Source organism: Passer domesticus, unplaced genomic scaffold, assembly GCF_036417665.1.
Source record: "Passer domesticus isolate bPasDom1 unplaced genomic scaffold, bPasDom1.hap1 HAP1_SCAFFOLD_293, whole genome shotgun sequence".
Classification (NCBI taxonomy): domain Eukaryota; kingdom Metazoa; phylum Chordata; class Aves; order Passeriformes; family Passeridae; genus Passer; species Passer domesticus.
The window spans coordinates 1-20,242 of NW_026990072.1; the positions used below are offsets into that span (position 1 = coordinate 1).

A 20,242-nucleotide genomic window follows, 5' to 3' on the forward strand; every position below is an offset into this window, starting at 1 on the left:
GGGGGTTCAGGACCCCTCCCCAATTCGGGGGGTCCCTCATTTGGGGGGTCCCAGGCACTCCAGGGTTTGGGGTGCCCCTTTTGGGGGTTTCAGGACCCCCTCCCCAGTTCGGGGGTCCCTCATTTGGGGGGTCCCAGGCACTCCAAGGACTCAGGGTGCCCCTTTTGGGGGTTTCAGGACCCCTCCCCCAATTCGGGGGTCCCTCATTTGGGGGGTCCCAGGCACTCCAGGATTTGGGGGTGCCCCTCGAGGGGGGTTCAGGACCCTTCCCCAATTCGGGGGGTCCCTCATTTGGGGGGTCCCAGGCACTCCAGGATTTGGGGTGCCCCTTTTGGGGGTTTCAGGACCCCTCCCCAATTCGGGGGTCCCTCATTTGGGGGGTCCCAGGCACTCCAGGATTTGGGGTGCCCCTCGAGGGGGGTTCAGGACCCTTCCCCAATTCGGGGGTCCCTCATTTGGGGGGGTCCCAGGCACTCCAGGATTTGGGGGTGCCCCTTTTGGGGGTTTCAGGACCCCTCCCCAATTCGGGGGTCCCTCATTTGGGGGGGTCCCCAGGCACTCCACCATCCCCTGGCCCCGGACGCCGTCGAAGAAGAAGAAATTGTTGTGGGGGGGGTCCCGCTGGGACAGAGCCTGGGGGGGACACGGGAGGTCACAGGGGGGATTTGGGGACCCCCCAAAGCCCCCCAGACCCCCCAAAGCCCCCCCAAAGCCCCCCCAGCCGTACCTTGACCACCTCCTGGCCCAGCACGCCCCCGACCACGGCGCACACCGGCGCCATCTCCGAGAAGCAGAAGCTGAAAAGGGGAAAAAAAAAAGGGGAAAATTGAACAGGAAAATGCCAAAATCGGGGGGGGTTCACCCCAAAAATGGGGGTGGGGGCATGAAAAACACCGAGGGGTCAGCCCTGGAAGGAGCGGGAGGAAAGGTTGAGGTTGTACCCCAAAAAAAGTGCTGAAAACCCCAAAGTTTTACCCCAAAAACCTTCTTAAAACCCCCAAGTTTCACCCCAAAAAATGTTAAAACCCTGAGGTTTCACCCCAAAAAATGGGGGTTCTTAAAGGTTCTTAAAACCTCGAAGTTTCACCCCAAAAACTTTCTTAAAACCTCCAGGTTTCACCCCAAAAAAGGTTCTTAAAACCCCGAGGTTTCACTCCAAAAAAAGTTCTTAAAACCCCGAGGTTTCACTCCAACAAAAGTTCTTAAAACCCAAAGTTTCACCCCAAAAACCTTCTTAAAACCCCGAGGTTTCACCCCAAAAATGGGGGTGGGGGCACGAGAAACGCCGAGGGCTCAGCCCTGGAAGGAGCGGGAGGAAAGGTTGAGGTTGTACCCCAAAAAAAGTGCTGAAAACCTGGGCAAGTGTCCCCTCCCCTGTCCAGTGTCACCTGTCCCGTCCCTCACCTGTGGAAATGTCCCTTGTCCTGTGTCCCCTGTGTGTCCCCTGTCCCCCGTGTGTCCCTCACCTGTGGAAGTGTCCCGTGTCCCCTGTGTGTCCCCTGTCCCTCACCTGTGGAAGTGTCCCCTATCCCCTGTGTGTCCCCTGTCCCCTGTGTGTCCCCTGTCCCCTGTGTGTCCCTTACCTGTCCCCTGTCCCTCACCTGTGGAAGTGTCCCCTGTGTGTCCCCTGTCCATGTGTCCCCTGTCCCCTGTCCCTCACCTGTGGAAATGTCCCGTGTCCCCTGTGTGTCCCCTGTCCCTCACCTGTGGAAGTGTCCCGTGTCCCCTGTGTGTCCCCTGTCCAGGTGTCCCCCTGTGTGTCCCTCACCTGTCCCCTGTCCCTCACCTGTGGAAGTGTCCCCTGTCCCTCACCTGTCCCCTGTGTGTCCCTCACCTGTGGAAGTGTCCCCTCTGTGTCCCCTGTGTGTCCCTCACCTGTGGAAGTGTCCCCTGTGTGTCCCTCACCTGTCCCCTGTGTGTCCCTCACCTGTGGAAGTGTCCCCTGTGTGTCCCTCACCTGTCCCCTGTGTGTCCCTCACCTGTGGAAGTGCTCCGGCAGCAGCTGCGGCCCCACGCCCAGCGCCTCCAGCACCTCCCGGCGCAGGCGCAGCAGGCGCTGCGAGTCCTCGGCGGCACTGCGGGGACACGGGTCACGGCCAGCCTCGGTCCTGAACTGCAACAGCACTGCAAAGGGACATTGGGGACATTGTCATTGTCATTGTCACTGTCACTGTCACCTCGGTGGCACTGCGGGGGACACGGGTCACGGCCAGCCTCGGTCCTGAACTGCAACAGCACTGCAAAGGGACATTGTCACTGTCATTGTCACTGTCATTGTCACCTCGGCGGCGCTGCGGGGACACGGGTCACGGCCAGCCTCGGAACGGAACTGCAATAAAACTGGGACATTGGGGACATTGTCATTGTCACTGTCACTGTCACTGTCACCTCGGTGGCGCTGCGGGGACACGGGTCACGGCCAGCCTCGGAACGGAACTGCAATAAAACTGGGACATTGGGGACATTGTCATTGTCACTGTCACTGTCACTGTCACCTCGGTGGCGCTGCGGGGACACGGGTCACGGCCAGCCTCGGTCCTGAACTGCAACAGCACTGCAAAGGGACATTGTCATTGTCACTGTCACTGTCACCTCGGTGGCGCTGCGGGGACACGGGTCACGGCCAGCTTCTGTCCTGAACTGCAATAAAACTGGGACATTGGGGACATTGTCATTGTCACTGTCACTGTCACTGTCACTGTCACCCTCGGTGGCACTGCGGGGGACACGGGGTCACGGCCAGCCTCGGAACGGAACTGCAATAAAACTGGGACATTGGGGGACATTGTCACTGTCACTGTCATTGTCACCTCGGTGGCACTGCGGGGACACGGGTCACGGCCAGCCTCGGAACAGAACTGCAATAACACTGCAAAGGGACATTGTCACTGTCACTGTCACTGTCACTGTCACTGTCACTGTCACCTCGGCAGCGCTGTGGGGACACGGGTCACGGCCAGCCTCGGTCCTGAACTGCAACAGCACTGCAAAGGGACATTGTCATTGTCACTGTCACTGTCACCTCGGTGGCACTGCGGGGACACGGGTCACGGCCAGCCTCGGTCCTGAACTGCAATAACACTGCAAAGGGACATTGGGGACATTGTCATTGTCCATTGTCACTGTCACTGTCACCTCGGTGACACTGTAGGGACACTGTCACTGTCATTGTCACTGTCACTGTCACTGGGACCTCGGTGACACTTTTATTTTTTCCCACACATGAGATTTTTCTGTGGTTTTTCCCCAGAAATGAGATTTTTTTCTCCATCAGTGAGATTTTTTTCCCCAAAAGTTCGATTTTTTCCCCCCCCAAAACGACGTTTTCCTCCCCAGAGCCGTGCCTTTCCCCCAGAACCGGGTTTTTTCCCAAAATCGCTGTTTCTCAGCCCGGTCTCACCGTGCAGCAGGAAGTAGTCGGGCGCCGTTCCTGCGCTGCGCCGCCTCCTCCGGCCGGCCCCGCGCCGCCAGCGCCTCGCGCAGCGCGCAGAACTGCAGCCGCTGCAGGGGGGGAAACACAGGGGGGTTTGGGTGAAAAACGGGGGATTGGGGAAAAACGGGGGGTTAGGGAAAATATGGGAGATATTGGGGGAAAAAATGGGGATTTGGGGTGTGGGGAGAGGATGGAAATGCCGCAGCGCGCAGAACTGCAGCCGCTGCAGGGGGGGGGAACACAGGGGTTTGGGTGAAAAGTGGGGGATTTGGGGAAAAATGGGGGGGTTAGGGAAAAATATGGGAGATATTGGGGGGAAAAATGGGGGGTTTGGGGTGTGGGGAGAGCATGGAAATGCCGCAGCGCGCAGAACTGCAGCCGCTGCAGGGGGGGGGGGAAACACAGGGGTTTGGGTGAAAAGTGGGGGATTTGGGGAAAAATGGGGGAGATATTGGGGGGAAAAATGGGGATTTGGGGGGAAAAATGGGGGTTTTGGGGGGGAAAATGGGGGTTTGGGGTGTGGGGAGAGCATGGAAATCGCACAGCGCGCAGAACTGCAGCCGCTGTAGGGGGGGGGAAACAGGGGTTTGGGTGAAAAACGGGGGATTTGGGGGAAAAAGGGGGGGTTGGGGAAAAAATATAGAAGATTTTGGGGGGAAAAATGGGGGGTTTGGGGGAGAATGGGGATTTTGGGCAAAAAACAAGGATTTGGGGGGGAAACGGTGGATTTTGGGGGAAAAAATGGGGGTTTGGGCGGGGGAAAGGGGGATTTTGGGGGAAAAAATTGGGATTTTGGGGCAAGAAAGGGGGGATTTTGGGTGTGGGGGAAAGGGAAGAAGATCCTGGGGATCCCAAGGCAGGAAGTTGGGAATTTTCCTAATTTCATGGGTTTAGAAATTGCGAATTATCCCAATTTTAGAGGAACAGAAAATGGGGAATTCTCCCAATTTTAGGGGAACAGAAAATGGGGAATTCTCCAATTTTAGGGGTTTAGAAATTGGGAATTTTCTGAGTTTTAGAGGAACAGAAAATGGGGAATTCTCCCAATTTTAGGGGTCTTTCCCAGGTTTTATTCCAGGGTTTGGGGTCGGTATCGGTGTTTTTGGGTTTTTAGGGTTTGGGCTCTGACCTTTTTGACCATGGTGGTCTTGGGCGGCTTCCAGCCAGGCCCGTTTGGGGTTTGGTTTTGGGGTCTGTATCAGGGTTTTTGGGGTCTATCCCAGGTTTTATTCCAGGATTTTGGGGTCTATCCCAGGGTTTTTGGGGTCTGTATCAGTGTTTTTGGGGTCTGTATCAGCGTTTTTGGGGTCTGTATTGGTGTTTTTGGGGTCTGTATCGGTGTTTTTGGGTTTTTAGGGTTTGGGCTCTGACCTTTTTGACCATGGTGGTCTCGGGCGCTCCAGCCGGGCCCGTTTGGGGTTTGGTTTTGGGGTCTGTATCAGGGTTTTTGGGGTCTATCCCAGGTTTTATTCCAGGATTTTGGGGTCTATCCCAGGGTTTTGGGGTCAATATCAGTGTTTTTGGGGTCTGTATCAGTGTTTTTGGGGTCTGTATCGGTGGTTTTGGGTTTTTAGGGTTTGGGCTCTGACCTTTTTGACCATGGTGGTCTCGGGCGGCTCCAGCCGGGCCCCTTTGGGGTTTGGTTTTGGGGTCTGTATCGGTGTTTTTGGGGTCTGTATCGGTGTTTTTGGGGTCTGTATCGGTGTTTTTGGGGTCTGTATCAGTGTTTTTGGGGTCTGTATCAGCGTTTTTGGGGTCTGTATCGGTGTTTTTGGGGTCTGTATCGGTGTTTTTGGGTTTTTTAGGGTTTGGGCTCTGACCTTTTTGACCATGGTGGTCTCGGGCGGCTCCAGCCGGGCCCCTTTGGGGTTTGCTTTTGGGGTCTATCCCAGGGTTTTGGGGTCTGTATTGGTGTTTTTGGGGTCCGTATCAGTGTTTTTGGGGTCTGTATCTGTGTTTTTGGGGTTTGGGCTCTGACCTTTTTGACCATGGTGGTCTCGGGCGGCTCCAGCCGGGCCCCGTTTGGCCTCGGGTCCATCCTCCACCCCCCGTGCTCACCTTGGCCACCTTGGGCTTCTCCCTGAGGATGGAAAATGGCAGGAATCCCACCAGGAACCCCCCAAAACCCCGGCATTTCGGGGGTTCTGCCCCAAACTCACTCCACGAACTCGTGCTCGCCCAGGTCGGCGAACATGTAGCCGTGGTAGCCGAAGACGTCGCCGGTGAAGAACTTGATGCCGTTCTTGTGGCAGATCTGGTTGATCCTCACCATGGACTCCTTGGAGCAGCAGGTGAGGCACACCTGGAGGGGAGAGCTGGATGTCAGCCCGGATTTTGGGGGGTTTAGAGGGGAAATGATGAATGGGGCACAGGGAGGAGTGGGATGGGGTTGGGTGTTCTTCTTTTTTGGGAGAGAAGGGAATTGAACCCCAAAATGGGGGGGATTCTGCCTCAAAATGGGGACACTTTACTCCAAAATGGGGAGATTTTACACCAAAATGAGGGGATTCTACCCAAAAGGAGGGGATTCTACCCCAAAATGGGGAGATTTTACCCCAAAATGGGGGGGATTCTACCCCAAAATGGAGGGATTCTTCCTCAAAATGGGGAGATTCTATACCAAAATGGGGAGATTTTACCCCAAAATGAGGGGATTCTACCCCAAAATGGGGGGATTCTACCTCAAAATGGGGGGATTCTATACCAAAATGGGGAGATTTTACCCCAAAATGAGGGGATTCTACCCCAAAATGGGGGGATTCTACTCAAAATGGGGGGATTCTACACAAAATGAGGGGATTCTGCCCCCAAATGGGGAGATTTTACCCCAAAATGAAATGATTCTGTCCCAAAATGGGGGGATTCTTCCTCAAAATGGGGGGATTCTACCCCAAAATGGGGGGGATTCTTCCTCAAAATGGGGGGATTCTACCCCAAAATGAGGTGGTTCTATCCCAAAATGGGGGGATTCTTCCACAAAATCAGGGGGTTCTACCTCAAAATTAGGTGGATCTACCCCAAAATGGGTGATTCTACCTCAAAATGGGGGGATTCTACCCCAAAATGGGACAATCCCGCCCCAAAATGGGATGATCCCACTCTGGAATGGGAGAATCCTGCCCAAAAATGGGACAATCACCCCAAAATGGGAAATATTCCCCCAAATCCAGGAATATCCCCCACAAATCCAGGAATATCCCCCCCAAACCCGTGACAATCACCCCTAAACCTGGGAATAACCCCCACAATTCCAGGAATATCCCACTCAAATCCAAGAATATCCCCCCTAAACCTGTGACAATCCCCCCCAAATCCAGGAATATCCCCCCAAACCTGTGACAATCCCCCAATCCCCCCCAAATCCAGGAATATCCACCCCAAACCCGTCACAATCCCCCCCAAACCTGTGACAATCCCCCCCAAATCCAGGAATATCCCCCCTAAACCTGAGACAATCCCCCCCAAACCCAGGAATATCCCCCCAAACCCAGGAATATCCCCCCAAACCTGTGACAATCCCCCCCAAAACTGTGACAATCCCACCCAAATCCAGGAATATCCCCCCCAAACTTGTGAAAATCCCACCCCAACCCCCCCAAACCCGTGACAATCCCACCCCAACCCCCCCAAACCCGTGACAATCCCACCCCAAGCCCCCCAAGCCCCAGAACTGGGGGCACCCCCCGGTACCGCGTCGAACTGGGTGAAGAACTCGTGGGGTTTGCTCTCCACGCTCTCGGGGTCGGCCTTGACCTCCACCATGGGGTTGAGGCTCTGCGCCCGCTCCAGCGACGCCTCGGCGCGGTTCCGGCCCAGGGAGCCCGCGGGGATCAGGAACTGGGCCCGGCTGTCCTCGGGGGACACCTGGGGACACAGGGGGACAGCTCCAGGTGGGAATGGGATCAGGAACTGGGCCCGGCTGTCCTCGGGGGACACCTGGGGACACGGGGGACACCTCCAGGTGACAATGGGATCAGGAACTGGGCCCGGCTGTCCTCGGGGGACACCTGGGGACACGGGGGACACCTCCAGGTGACAATGGGATCAGGAACTGGGCCCGGCTGTCCTCGGGGGACACCTGGGGACACGGGGGACACCTCCAGGTGACAATGGGATCAGGAACTGGGCCCGGCTGTCCTCGGGGGACACCTGGGGACACAGGGGACAGCTCCAGGTGGGAATGGGATCAGGAACTGGGCCCGGCTGTCCTCGGGGGACACCTGGGGACACAGGGGACAGCTCCAGGGGACAATGGGATCAGGAACTGGGCCCGGCTGTCCTCGGGGGACACCTGGGGACACGGGGGACAGCTCCAGGTGACAATGGGATCAGGAACTGGGCCCGGCTGTCCTCGGGGGACACCTGGGGACACGGGGGACAGCTCCAGGTGACAATGGGATCAGGAACTGGGCCCGGCTGTCCTCGGGGGACACCTGGGGACACGGGGGACACGGATCCAGGTGGGAATGGGATCAGGAACTGGGCCGGCTGTCCTCGGGGGACACCTGGGGACACAGGGGACACCTCCAGGTGGGAATGGGATCAGGAACTGGGCCCGGCTGTCCTCGGGGGACACCTGGGGACACGGGGGACAGCTCCAGGTGGGAATGGGATCAGGAACTGGGCCCGGCTGTCCTCGGGGGGACACCTGGGGACACAGGGGACACCTCCAGGTGACAATGGGATCAGGAACTGGGCCCGGCTGTCCTCGGGGGACACCTGGGGACACAGGGGACAGCTCCAGGTGACAATGGGATCAGGAACTGGGCCCGGCTGTCCTCGGGGGACACCTGGGGACACGGGGGACAGCTCCAGGTGACAATGGGATCAGGAACTGGGCCCGGCTGTCCTCGGGGGACACCTGGGGACACGGGGGACACCTCCAGGTGACAATGGGATCAGGAACTGGGCCCGGCTGTCCTCGGGGGACACCTGGGGACACAGGGGACACGGATCCAGGTGGGAATGGGATCAGGAACTGGGCCCGGCTGTCCTCGGGGGACACCTGGGGACACGGGGGGACAGCTCCAGGTGGGAATGGGATCAGGAACTGGGCCGGCTGTCCTCGGGGGACACCTGGGGACACAGGGGACACCTCCAGGTGACAATGGGATCAGGAACTGGGCCCGGCTGTCCTCGGGGGACACCTGGGGACACAGGGGACAGCTCCAGGTGACAATGGGATCAGGAACTGGGCCCGGCTGTCCTCGGGGGACACCTGGGGACACGGGGGACAGCTCCAGGTGACAATGGGATCAGGAACTGGGCCCGGCTGTCCTCGGGGGACACCTGGGGACACGGGGGACACCTCCAGGTGACAATGGGATCAGGAACTGGGCCCGGCTGTCCTCGGGGGACACCTGGGGACACAGGGGACACGGATCCAGGTGGGAATGGGATCAGGAACTGGGCCCGGCTGTCCTCGGGGGACACCTGGGGACACGGGGGACACGGATCCAGGTGACAATGGGATCAGGAACTGGGCCCGGCTGTCCTCGGGGGACACCTGGGGACAGGATTTGGGGGGGAATGAGACACGGGAAACCCCCTGGTTTGGGGAGCAGTGACCCCGCGGGGATCAGGAACTGGGCCCGGCTGTCCTCGGGGGACACCTGGGGACACAGGGGACACGGATCCAGGTGACAATGGGATCAGGAACTGGGCCCGGCTGTCCTCGGGGGACACCTGGGGACAGCAGGGGACACAGCTCCAGGTGACAATGGGACAAGGGAATTCCCACATTTTGGGGTGTTTGTGAGGGGAAAAACCCCAAAGATGGAGGGGATAAAAACTCCCAGATTTTGGGGATGTTCCTGAGGGATAGAAGGGATGAAATTCCTGCATTTTGGGGATGTTCCTGAGGGATGGAGGAGATGAAATTCCCAGATTTTGGGGATGTTTGTGAGGGATAGAAGTGATAAAATTCCCAGATTTTGGGGATGATCGCGAGGGAAAAACCCCAGGGGTGGAGGGGATGAAACCCCCATGTTTTGAGGACGTTCCTGAGGGATGGAGGAGGTGAAATTCCCAGATTTTGGGGTGTTCCCACAATCCAGGTGTGTCCCCAGGTGCGTGCCCCCTCACCTGTTGGTGGTCCAGCAGGGTGAGGCCCCTGACCCCGGCCAGGATGAGATTTTTGGCCACCTCGGCCCCCAGCCCACGCAGCCCCACCAGCAGCACCCGCGACGCCCGTAACCTGTGAGGGGATCCCGGCAGAAAACAGGATTTATCCTCCAGGGAAACCCTACGGAATGGGGATGTGGGACCCCAAAACTCCTACAGAGCGACCCCTAAACCCTGTGGGGAGCCCCCAAGGTCAAATAAGGACCCCCAGACCCCTACACAGCCACCCCAAACCTCTATGGGGACCCCCAGACCCCCACAGAGCCACCCCAAACCTCTATGGGGACCCCCAGACCCCTATAGAGCCACCCCAAACCTCTATGGGGACCCCCAGACCCCCACAGAGCCACCCCAAACCTCTATGGGGACCCCCAGACCCCCACAGAGCCACCCCAAACCTCTATGGGGACCCCCAAACCCCTACAGAGCCACCCCAAACCTCTATGGGGACCCCCAAACCCCTACAGAGCCACCCCTAACCTCTATGGGGACCCCCAGACCCCCACAGAGCCACCCCTAACCTCTATGGGGACCCCCAGACCCCTACAGAGCCACCCCTAACCTCTATGGGGACCCCCAGACCCCTACAGAGCCACCCCTAACCCTTATGGGGGACCCCTCAAGGCTATGTAGGAACCCCCAGACCCCTACAGGGACCCCCAAAAACCCCTACAGAGCCCCCTTAAAGCTCCTGTGGAGCTCCTGTAATTCCTACAGGGCTCTTACCCCCCTCCCCAGATGGCCCCCAAAGCCCATATAGAAACACCCACACAACCCCCTCCAGCCCCACCGACCGTTTCTGGGCCTCGAGCCCCCAGAGCCGGATCTGCCGGTCGTACTGAGCCGCCTCCTCCTCGCTGATGCCGCCGGGGCTGGACTCGTCCTTCTCCACCATCGCGGCGGCCCCCGAGACCCCCCTCAGGATCACTCAAAGCCCCTTATGACCCCTAAAAGCCCCTGTGAGCTTTCAAACCCCTTCTGGACACCTCACAGCTCCTCACGGGCCATCAAAGCCCCTCACGGCCCCTCAAAGCCCCTCACGACCCCCCAGACCCCTCACGGCCCCTCAAAGCCCCTCACGCAACTCGCGGCGCCCCCTGGCGGCCCGCGCAAAGCCCCGCGCCCGCCGCCGCTCCACATCCCTCCGGGCGCGGGGGGGGACGCACCGAATGCGCTCCCGGTACCCGAGGCGCCTCAGGAGAAAGGAACGACCAGAGTTTTTTTCTGCCGCTGTTTCACACCGGTGTGACGGCGTGAGGCCGCGGTCACGGATTTTGTGGCCCTGCCCGTGCGCCGTGTGGCACAACCCGTGTCGTTTCCCCCCCTCTTTCCACACTCAGATGGACTCGTCCTCCTCCCGTTGCGGGCGTTCCCGCCATCCCCCATCGGCTTCGTCAATCTCCGTCAGCCTCGTTTAGGAGACTTTCGGAAACGTTCCGAGCGCGCCTTCGTCAACCTTCGGAGGTCTTCGGAACGCGTCGGAGAACTTCGGCAACATTCGGAGAGTCTTGAGAACTTCGCGGAAATCCCAGGATTTCCCATCCCAAAGGAACGAAGCGGCCAAACCGGTGCAAAAACCCCGCCAATAATTAGAAAAATCGGGGGTTTGGAGGTTGTTTTCTCCTAGTTTTATAAAATCTGTGGTTTTTTTTCCCCAAGTCACACGCACATCCCTAACTCCCTTCCCGCTCCTCTCACCTCGCACAATTTTCCTATAAACTCAGGAAATTCGCGATATTTCGGGGGTTTGGTGGGTTTTTTTTTATGCCGAGCGACATTTGGATGTGGAGAAACATCCCGTGACAGTGGAAATTCCCTGTCCTGAGCTGAACTCCAGGCGGGAAGAGGATTTTGGGAGAACATTGAGTCCAATCATCAACGGGCACCGTGGATTTGGGAGGGGTTTTGGGTCGGGAAAGACCAATCCGTGAGGGGAAAAGACTCCAAATCTCCTTATAAAACTTTCTTCCCCTAAAATTTCACGCTAAAACTCTTTAAGAAGATTTCCCACATACGAAGACTTCCGGACGCATTCGGAGAACTTCGTGAGAATCCGGAGAGCTTCGGAGACGCTCGGCATCAACCGGAAAAACCCGACGAGCACTTCGTGCATCCCCGCCGCCTTTCGGCACCCTCCGAAGCGGCGGCGCTCGGCTGTTTCCGGCGGCGCTCGGCTGTTTCCGGCGGCCGTCGGGGCGCTGCCTCAGGGCGGGCGCCATTTTGTGTGTCCGCCCGCGGAGCGCGGGGCGCGGGCGGAGGAGCCGCCGGGCCGAGCCCCCCGCGCCGTTCAGTGACTGTGCCCCCCCGTTCTCCACCCCCTGCCCGTTGCCCATGGCCGTGGAGAGCCCGAGTGTCCCCCCCGCCGCCGCCGCCTCCCCCCCCAGCCCGCACTGCACTCCCCCTTCTCCGTCCTGCCACGGCAGCTGCAGCCTCCCCCGGCCGCCGCCGCCGCTCCAAGGCCACCATCACGGCCCGGACGAAAGGTCCAGTAACCGCCTCTCCCGAGCGCCTTCTCTGTGTGGCTGGGGGTCGGTCCGGCGCGCCGGACCAGGTTTGGGGAGGGGGCGGCGGGAGGGGAGGGGGAGGGGAGGGGGGGGGGCAGGCAGGGCCCGGGGCTGAGGGGGGGCGGCCTGTGGGGAGGGGGGCTCGGGGGGCTGAGGAGGAGGAGGAGGGTGAGGAAGGGCCAGAGGGGGATCGGGGGAGGCCCGGGAGGCTCTGAGGAGGAGGAGGGTGAGGAAGGGCCTGAGGGGGATGGGGGAGGGGGGTGAGGAAGGAGCTGAGGGGGATTTGGGGGGGGGGGCGTGAGGAGGAAGGGCCTGAGGGGGGTTTGAGGAGGAGGAGGAAGGGCCTGAGGAGGGTGAGGAGGAGGAAGGAGCTGAGGGGGATTTGAGGAGGGTGAGGAAGGAGCTGAGGGGGATTTGAGGAGGAGGAGGGTGAGGAAGGAGCTGAGGGGGATTTGAGGAGGAGGAGGGTGAGGAAGGAGCTGAGGGGGATTTGAGGAGGAGGAGGGTGAGGAAGGAGCTGAGGGGGATTTGAGGAGGAGGAGGAGGGTGAGGAAGGAGCTGAGGGGGATTTCAGGAGGAGGAAGGAGCTGAGGGGGATTTGAGGAGGAGGAGGAGGGTGAGGAAGGAGCTGAGGGGGATTTCAGGAGGAGGAAGGAGCTGAGAGGGATTTGAGGAGGAGGAGGGTGAGGAAGGAGCTGAGGGGGATTTGAGGAGGAGGAGGAAGGGCCTGAGGGGGGTGAGGAGGAGGAGGGTGAGGAAGGAGCTGAGGGGGATTTGAGGAGGAGGAGGAAGGGCCTGAGGGGGGTGAGGAGGAGGAGGGTGAGGAAGGGCCTGAGGGGGATTTCAGGAGGAGGAAGGAGCTGAGGGGGATTTGAGGAGGAGGAGGGTGAGGAAGGAGCTGAGGGGGATTTGAGGAGGAGGAGGAAGGGCCTGAGGGGGGTGAGGAGGAGGAAGGAGCTGAGGGGGTTTGAGGAGGAGGAGGGTGAGGAAGGAGCTGAGGGGGATTTGAGGAGGAAGAGGAGGGTGAGGAAGGAGCTGAGGGGGATTTGAGGAGGAGGAGGAGGGTGAGGAAGGAGCTGAGGGGGATTTGAGGAGGAGGAGGGTGAGGAAGGAGCTGAGGGGGATTTGAGGAGGGTGAGGAAGGTTCTGAGGGGGATTTGAGGAGGAAGAGGAGGGTGAGGAAGGGTCTGAGGGGGATTTGAGGAGGAAGAGGAGGGTGAGGAAGGGCCTGAGGGGGATTTGAGGAGGAGGAAGGAGCTGAGGGGGATTTGAGGAGGAAGAGGAGGGTGAGGAAGGGCCTGAGGGGGATTTGAGGAGGAGGAAGGAGCTGAGGGGGATTTGAGGAGGAAGAGGAGGGTGAGGAAGGGTCTGAGGGGGATTTGAGGAGGAAGAGGAGGGTGAGGAAGGGCCTGAGGGGGATTTGAGGAGGGTGAGGAAGGGCCTGAGGGGGATTTGAGGAGGAGGAGGGTGAGGAAGGAGCTGAGGGGGATTTGGGGTGGTTCTGAGGAGGAAGAAGAGGGGATGAAGGCAGTGCAGGCCTCGGGGTGGGCGTGAGGGGATTTGGGGACATTTTGGGGGGATTTTTGAGGGCTGATCCCTGAGGGGGGGGATTTAGGTCAATTTTGGGGGGTGCTGGGGGGGCTTCACCCAAATTTTGGGGGTTTGAGTCCTCCCTAAGGGGGTCCTGCCCCTTTTTAGGGGGTTTCTTTTGGGGAGGGGCTTGAATTTCTTTCTAGGGAAGACTAAAATTTTTTTTTTGGGGGGCGGTCTCAAGATTTGGGGGGTTTTAGACCCTATTTTGGGGTTTAACCCCTATTTTGGGGGAATTCAGACCTTTTTTGGGGGTTTAACCCCTATTTTGGGGGAATTCAGACCCTTTTTGGGGGTTTAACCCCAATTTTGGGGGATTTCAGACCCTTTTTGGGGATTTAAATCCTATTTTGGGGGATTTCAGACCCTTTTGGGTGTTTAACCCCTATTTTGGGGGTTTAACCCCAATTTTGGGGGATTTCAGACCCTTTTTGGGGGTTTAACCCCTATTTTGGGGGTTTAACCCCTATTTTGGGGGGTTTCAGACCATTTTTGGGGTTTAACCCCTATTTTGGGGGTTTAACCCCAATTTGGGGGATTTCAGACCCTTTTTGGGGGTTTAACCCCTATTTTGGGGGTTTAACTCCTATTTTGGGGGATTTTAGACCACTTTTGGGGTTTAACCCCGATTTTGGGTGTTTAACTCCTATTTTGGGGGATTTTAGACCTTTTTTGGGGGGTGTTGACCCCTTTTTGGGGATTAAAATCCTAATTTAGGGGGATTTTAGGGTTTCAGCTCCTTTTGGGGAACTTTTACTCCCAGAGGGGGCTCTAGTTGGGTTTTTGGGGGTTTTTTGTGGGGATTTAATTCCTTTTTTTAGGAATATTTGGGTGCTGGGGGGGGTTAACCCAAATTTTGGGGGATTTTAGCTCCTTTTGGGGGGTTTAGCCCCATTTTTTTGGGGGGTGATCCTTAATAAGTTCTTTATTTCCTCCCAAAAATTCCATTTATTTCCTTAAAATCCCCCAAATTTGGATCAGAAAGTTTGGAGGCTCCCTGCAGGGATTTAAAATGTTCCAAAATCTCCAAATCTGCCCCCAAAAATCCCCTTTTTCCTCTTTTTGGGACCCCTCCCCAAAATAACTCTGAGCCATTTCTGGGATTTCCATTTTTTTTGGTAGTTCAATCCAAATAATGTGAGAAAAAGAGAAAAAAAAAGTGAAATCAGGGAGGTTTTGGGGGAATTTGTAGGAAAAAAAGTAAATTTGGGGAGTTTTGAGAGTGTTTTTAGGGGAAAAAAGTGAATTTGGGGATATTTTTAGGGAAAAAAGTGAATTTTTAGGGGAAAAAAGTGAATTCAGGGAGTTAAAAGGGTGTTTCTAGGGAAAAAAGGGAGTTTGGGGGATATTTTTAGGGAAAAAAGTTAATTTTTAGGGTATTTTTTAGGGGAAAAAAGTGCATTTTGGGGGGAAAAAGATAAATCTAAGGAGTTTGGGGGGGTTCAGGAAAAATAAGGGTAATTAAGGGAATTTGGGGATGTTTTTTAGGGTAAAAAGGGGAATCCAGGGGTATTTTTAGAAAAAAAAAGGTGAAATAAGGGAATTTTGGGAGCATTTTTAGGGGAAAAAGTGAATTTTTAGGGGAAAAAAAGTAAATTCAGGGAGTTTGGGGGTAGTTTTAGTGAAAAAAAAGCAAATTAAGGGAGGTTTGGGAATATTTCTTAAAAAAATAGTATATCCAGGTTTTTTGGGGGGGGGTTTGGGGTAAAAAAAGGCAAATCCAGGGAATTTGGGGGGCTGGGCTTCATTTCCCTGTGGGAACCGGGTGGGCAATGGGTGGAAAATGTGGAATTTTGCATTTTTTGGTGCCTTTTCCCCCCTCCCCTGCTCCCCCCACGTGGAAATGCCCCCGGCGTGTCCCAAACCAAGCAGAACCCTCCCCAAAAAAAGTCACAAAAGCACACAACGCCCCAAAAACCCCAAAATCCAAAAAAAAGGGACATTTCCAGGTGCAACAGCCCCGAGTGCCCACCTGGAACGGGAATTTCCACCCCAAACAAAGTGGAAAAGTTGGTGGAAATCGCTGGAAAATGTGTGAAAATCATCCAAAAAAGGTGGTAAAAAGCACCTCACACTTCCCCTGCCCCCAGGTGTGCCCAGGTGTGCTCAGCTGTCCCCAGGTGTGTCCCCAGGTGTGCCCCAGGTGTGTCCAGGTGTGCCCCAGATGTGTCCAGCTGTCTCCAGGTGTGCCCCAGGTGTGCCCCAGGTGTGTCCAGGTGTGCCCCAGGTGTGTCTAGGGGTCCCCGGATGTGTCCAGGTGTGTCCCAGGTATCCCCAGGTGTGTCCCAGGTGTGTCTAGGGGTGTCCAGATGTGTCCCAGGTGTGTCCAGGTGTGCTCAGCTGTCCCCAGGTGTGTCCAGGTGGGTCTCCAGGTGTGTCCCAGGTATCCCCAGGTGTGTCCCAAGTGTGTCTAGGGGTGCCCAGGTGTGTCCAGGTGTGCTCAGCTGTCCCTAGGTTTGTCCAGGTGTGTCCCCAGGTGTGTCTAGGAGTGCCCAGGTGTGTCCCCAGGTGTGTCTAGGAGTGCCCAGGTGTGTCCCAGGTGTGTCTAGGGGTGTCCAGGTGTGTCCAGGTGTGCTCAGCTGTCCCTAGGTTTGTCCAGGTGTGTCCCCAGGTGTGTCTAGGAGTGCCCAGGTGTGTCCCCAGGTGTGTCTAGGAGTGCCCAGGTGTGTCCCAGGTGTGTCTAGGGGTGTCCAGGTGTGTCCAGGTGTGCTCAGCTGTCCCTAGGTTTGTCCAGGTGGGTCCCCAGGTGTGTCCCAGGTATCCCCAGGTGTGTCCCAGGTGTGTCTAGGGGTGTCCAGATGTGTCCCAGGTGTGTCCAGGTGTGCTCAGCTGTCCCCAGGTGTGTCCAGGTGGGTCTCCAGGTGTGTCCCAGGTATCCCCAGGTGTGCCCAAGTGTGTCTAGGGGTGCCCAGGTGTGTCCCAGGTGTACCCCACATGTGTTCCAGTGTGCCCCAGGGGTGCCCAGGTGTCCTCAGTTGTGCCCAGGTGTGTCCCAGGTGTCCCCAGATATGTACCAGCTGTGCCCCAGGTGTCCCCAGGTGTGCCCAAGTCTGTCTCAACTGTGCAGGTGTGCCCAGGTGTGTCCCAGGCATCCCCAGCTGTGTCTCAGCTGTGTCCCCAGGTGTGCCCAACTGTGCCCCAGTTGTTCCCAGGTGTGCCCAAGTGTGTCTCAACTGTGCAGGTGTGCCCCAGAGGTACCCAGCTGTGCCCCAGGTGTGTCCCAGCTGTGCCCAGGTATGTCCCAGCTGTGCCCAGGTATGTCCCAGGTGTGCCCCAGTTGTCCCCAGGTGTGTCCCAGGCATCCCCAGCTGTGCCCAGGTGTCTCCACATGTACCCAGCTGTGCCCCAGGGGTACCTCAATGTGCCCCAGGTGTGTCCAGGTGTGCCCCAGGGGTACCCCACTGTGTCCCAGGTATGTCCCAGGTGGCCCCAGCTGTGCCCCAGCTGTGCCCAGCTGTCCCCAGGTGTGCCCCAGGTGTGCCCAGGTGTCCCCAGGTGTGCCCAGGTGTCCCCAGGTGACCCCAGCTGTCCCCAGGTGTGCCCCAGGTGTGCCCAGGTGTCCCCAGCTGTCCCCAGGTGACCCCAGCTGTCCCCAGCTGTCCCCAGGTGTGTCCCCAGCTGTCCCCAGGTGTGCCCCAGGTGTGTCCAGGTGTGCCCCAGGTGTGCCCCAGGTCTGTCCCCAGGTGTGCCCAGCTGTCCCCAGCTGTCCCCAGCTGTCCCCAGGTGTGCCCAGGTGTGCCCCAGCTGTGCCCAGCTGTGCCCCCAAACCCATCCAATCCCCAGTATTTCCCCAGTGAGGGTGAGGAGCCCCAGGAGGATCCACAGTTCCCATTTTCCTCCCCAAGCGCCGCAAAATCCCCGTTGTTGTTTAAAAAACCCCATAAAATCCCCATTTTCTCTCAAAAAAAACCATAAAAATCCCTTTTTTCCTCAAAAAAACCCCCATGATAGCCCCATTTTTTCTCAAAAAAAAACACGTAAAAATCCCTTTTTTCTCAAAAAAAAACCCATAAAATCCCCATTTTTTATTAAAAAAACCCCTAAAAATCCCTTTTTTCCTCAAAAAACCCATAAAAATCCAATTTTTTTCAAAAAGCCCATAAAATCCCCATTTTTTCCTCAAAAAAACAAAAAAAAATCCTTTTTTTCTCAAAAAACTCATAAAATCCTCATGTTTTCTCAGAAAAAACCCATAAAAATCCATTTTTTTCCTCAAAAAGAACCCCATAAACCCGCAATTTTTTCTGAAAAAAACCCACAATCCCCATTTTTTCTCAAAAAACCCATAAAAATCCCATTTTTTCTAAAAAAAACCCATAACCCCCCCATTTTTTCTCAAAAAGCCCATAAAAATACCTTTTTTTTTCTAAAAAAACCACATAAACCCCAATTTTTTCTCAAAAAATCCCATGAAAATCCTATTTTTCTCAGAAAAACCCATAAAAACCCAATTTTTCTAAAAAAACCCATAAAACCCCCATTTTTTCTCAAAAACCCATAAAAATCTCATTTTTTCCTCAAAAAAACCCAAAAACCTGGGGTTATTTCTCCAGGCAGGATGAGGAGCTGCAGGAGGTTCCACAATTCCCGTTTTCCTCCCCAAACCCCACCCAATTCCTGCCATTTTAACTCAAAAATCCCCAGAATATCCCAATTTTCCCCAGAAAAATCCATAAAAATCCCCTTTTCCCCGAAAAACCCCATTTTTTCCCTGAAAATCCCCATTTTTTCCCTGAAAATCCCGATTATTTTTCCCCAGGGAGGATGAGGAGCCACAGGAGGATCCACAATTCCCATTTTCTTCTCCAACCCCCATCCAATTCTTGCCATTTTCCCCCAAAAACCCCATAAAAATCCCATTTTTTCCCCGAAAAACTCCATTTTTTCTCAGAAAAATCCCATTTTTTCCCCTAAAATCCCCGTTATTTTTGCAGGGAGGATGAGGAGCTGCAGGAGGATCCACAATTCCCGTTTTCCTCCCCAAACCCCACCCAATTCCTGCCATTTTCCCCCAAAAACCCCCCAAAAAAATCCCATTTTTTCCCCGAAAAACCCCATTTTTTTTCCCAAAACTCCCTAAAATCCCATTTTTCCCGCAGGGAGGCTGAGGAGCCACAGGAGGATCCACAATTCCCGTTTTCCTCTCCAAACCCCACCCAATTCCTGCCATTTTCCCCCAAAAACCCCCCAAAAAAATCCCAATATTTCTGCGAATAATCCCGTTTTTTTCCCCGAAAAACCCCATTTTTTTTCCCAAAACTCCCTAAAATCCCATTTTTCCCCCAAGGAGGATGAGGAGCTGCAGGAGGATGCACAATTCCCATTTCCCTCTCCAAACCCCATCCAATTCTTGCGATTTTCCCCCAAAAACCCCATAAAAATCCCATTTTTTCCCCGAAAAACTCCATTTTTTCTCAGAAAAATCCCATTTTTTCCCCTAAAATCCCCGTTATTTTTGCAGGGAGGATGAGGAGCTGCAGGAGGATCCACAATTCCCGTTTTCCTCTCCAAACCCCACCCAATTCCTGCCATTTTCCCCCAAAAACCCCCCAAAAAAATCCCATTTTTTCCCCGAAAAACCCCATTTTTTTTCCCAAAACTCCCTAAAATCCCCGTTATTTTTCCCCCAAGGAGGATGAGGAGCTGCAGGAGGTTCCACAATTCCCATTTTCCTCTCCAAACCCCATCCAATTCCTGCCATTTTCCCCAAAAAAACCCATAAAAATCCCATTTTTTCCCCGAAAAATCCTATTTTTTCCCCAAAAAACCCCATTTTTTCCCCTAAACCCGCCGTTATTTTTGCAGGGAGGATGAGGAGCCACAGGAGGATCCACAATTCCCATTTTCCTCTCCAAACCCCATCCAATTCTTGCGATTTTCCCCCAAAAACCCCATAAAAATCCCATTTTTTCCCCGAAAAACTCCATTTTTTCTCAGAAAAATCCCATTTTTTCCCCTAAAATCCCCGTTATTTTTGCAGGGAGGATGAGGAGCTGCAGGAGGATCCACAATTCCCATTTTCCTCTCCAAACCCCACCCAATTCCTGCCATTTTCCCCCAAAAACCCCCCAAAAAAATCCCAATATTTCTGCGAATAATCCCGTTTTTTTCCCCGAAAAACCCCATTTTTTTTCCCAAAACTCCCTAAAATCCCATTTTTCCCCCAAGGAGGATGAGGAGCCACAGGAGGATCCACAATTCCCATTTCCCTCTCCGAACCCCATCCAATTCTTGCCATTTTCCCCCAAAAACCCCATAAAAATCCCATTTTTTCCCCGAAAAATCCCATTTTTTCCCCTAAACCCGCCGTTATTTTTGCAGGGAGGATGAGGAGCCGCAGGAGGATCCACAATTCCCATTTTCTTCTCCAAACCCCACCCAATTCCTGCCATTTTCCCCAAAAAACCCCATAAAAATCCCATTTTTTCCCCGAAAAACCCCGTTTTTTCTCAGAAAAATCCCATTTTTTCCCCGAAAACTCCCATTTTTTCCCCTAAAATCCCCTTATTTTTCCCCGCAGGGAGGATGGGGAGCTGGAGGAGGGCGAGCTGGAGGACGCCGGGGGCGACGAGGCCCCCCCGGCCCCCCGCTC

General features: G+C 55.7%; 2 protein-coding genes across 2 annotated transcripts in view; one reads left to right on the forward strand and one right to left on the reverse strand.

Moving 5' to 3' along the window:
• Positions 1-369: 369 nt before the first annotated feature.
• Positions 370-10,610, reverse strand: SAE1 (SUMO1 activating enzyme subunit 1). The gene is given in 12 exon segments (XM_064406530.1): positions 370-633; positions 728-797; positions 1,980-2,124; positions 3,401-3,428; positions 3,430-3,501; positions 5,412-5,450; positions 5,452-5,484; positions 5,486-5,513; positions 5,593-5,735; positions 7,124-7,297; positions 9,518-9,629; positions 10,351-10,610. Coding segments are annotated over 12 exon segments (1,209 nt in total). The 5' UTR covers positions 10,452-10,610.
• Positions 10,611-10,900: 290 nt separating this feature from the next.
• ZC3H4 (zinc finger CCCH-type containing 4) overlaps positions 10,901-20,242 on the forward strand; it is a 28,710-nt gene continuing 19,368 nt past the window's right edge. Inside the window, 1 exon segment of the mRNA XM_064406531.1 lies at positions 10,901-12,039. Within this exon segment, the coding sequence (XP_064262601.1) occupies positions 11,888-12,039 (152 nt within the window). The 5' untranslated portion in view covers positions 10,901-11,887.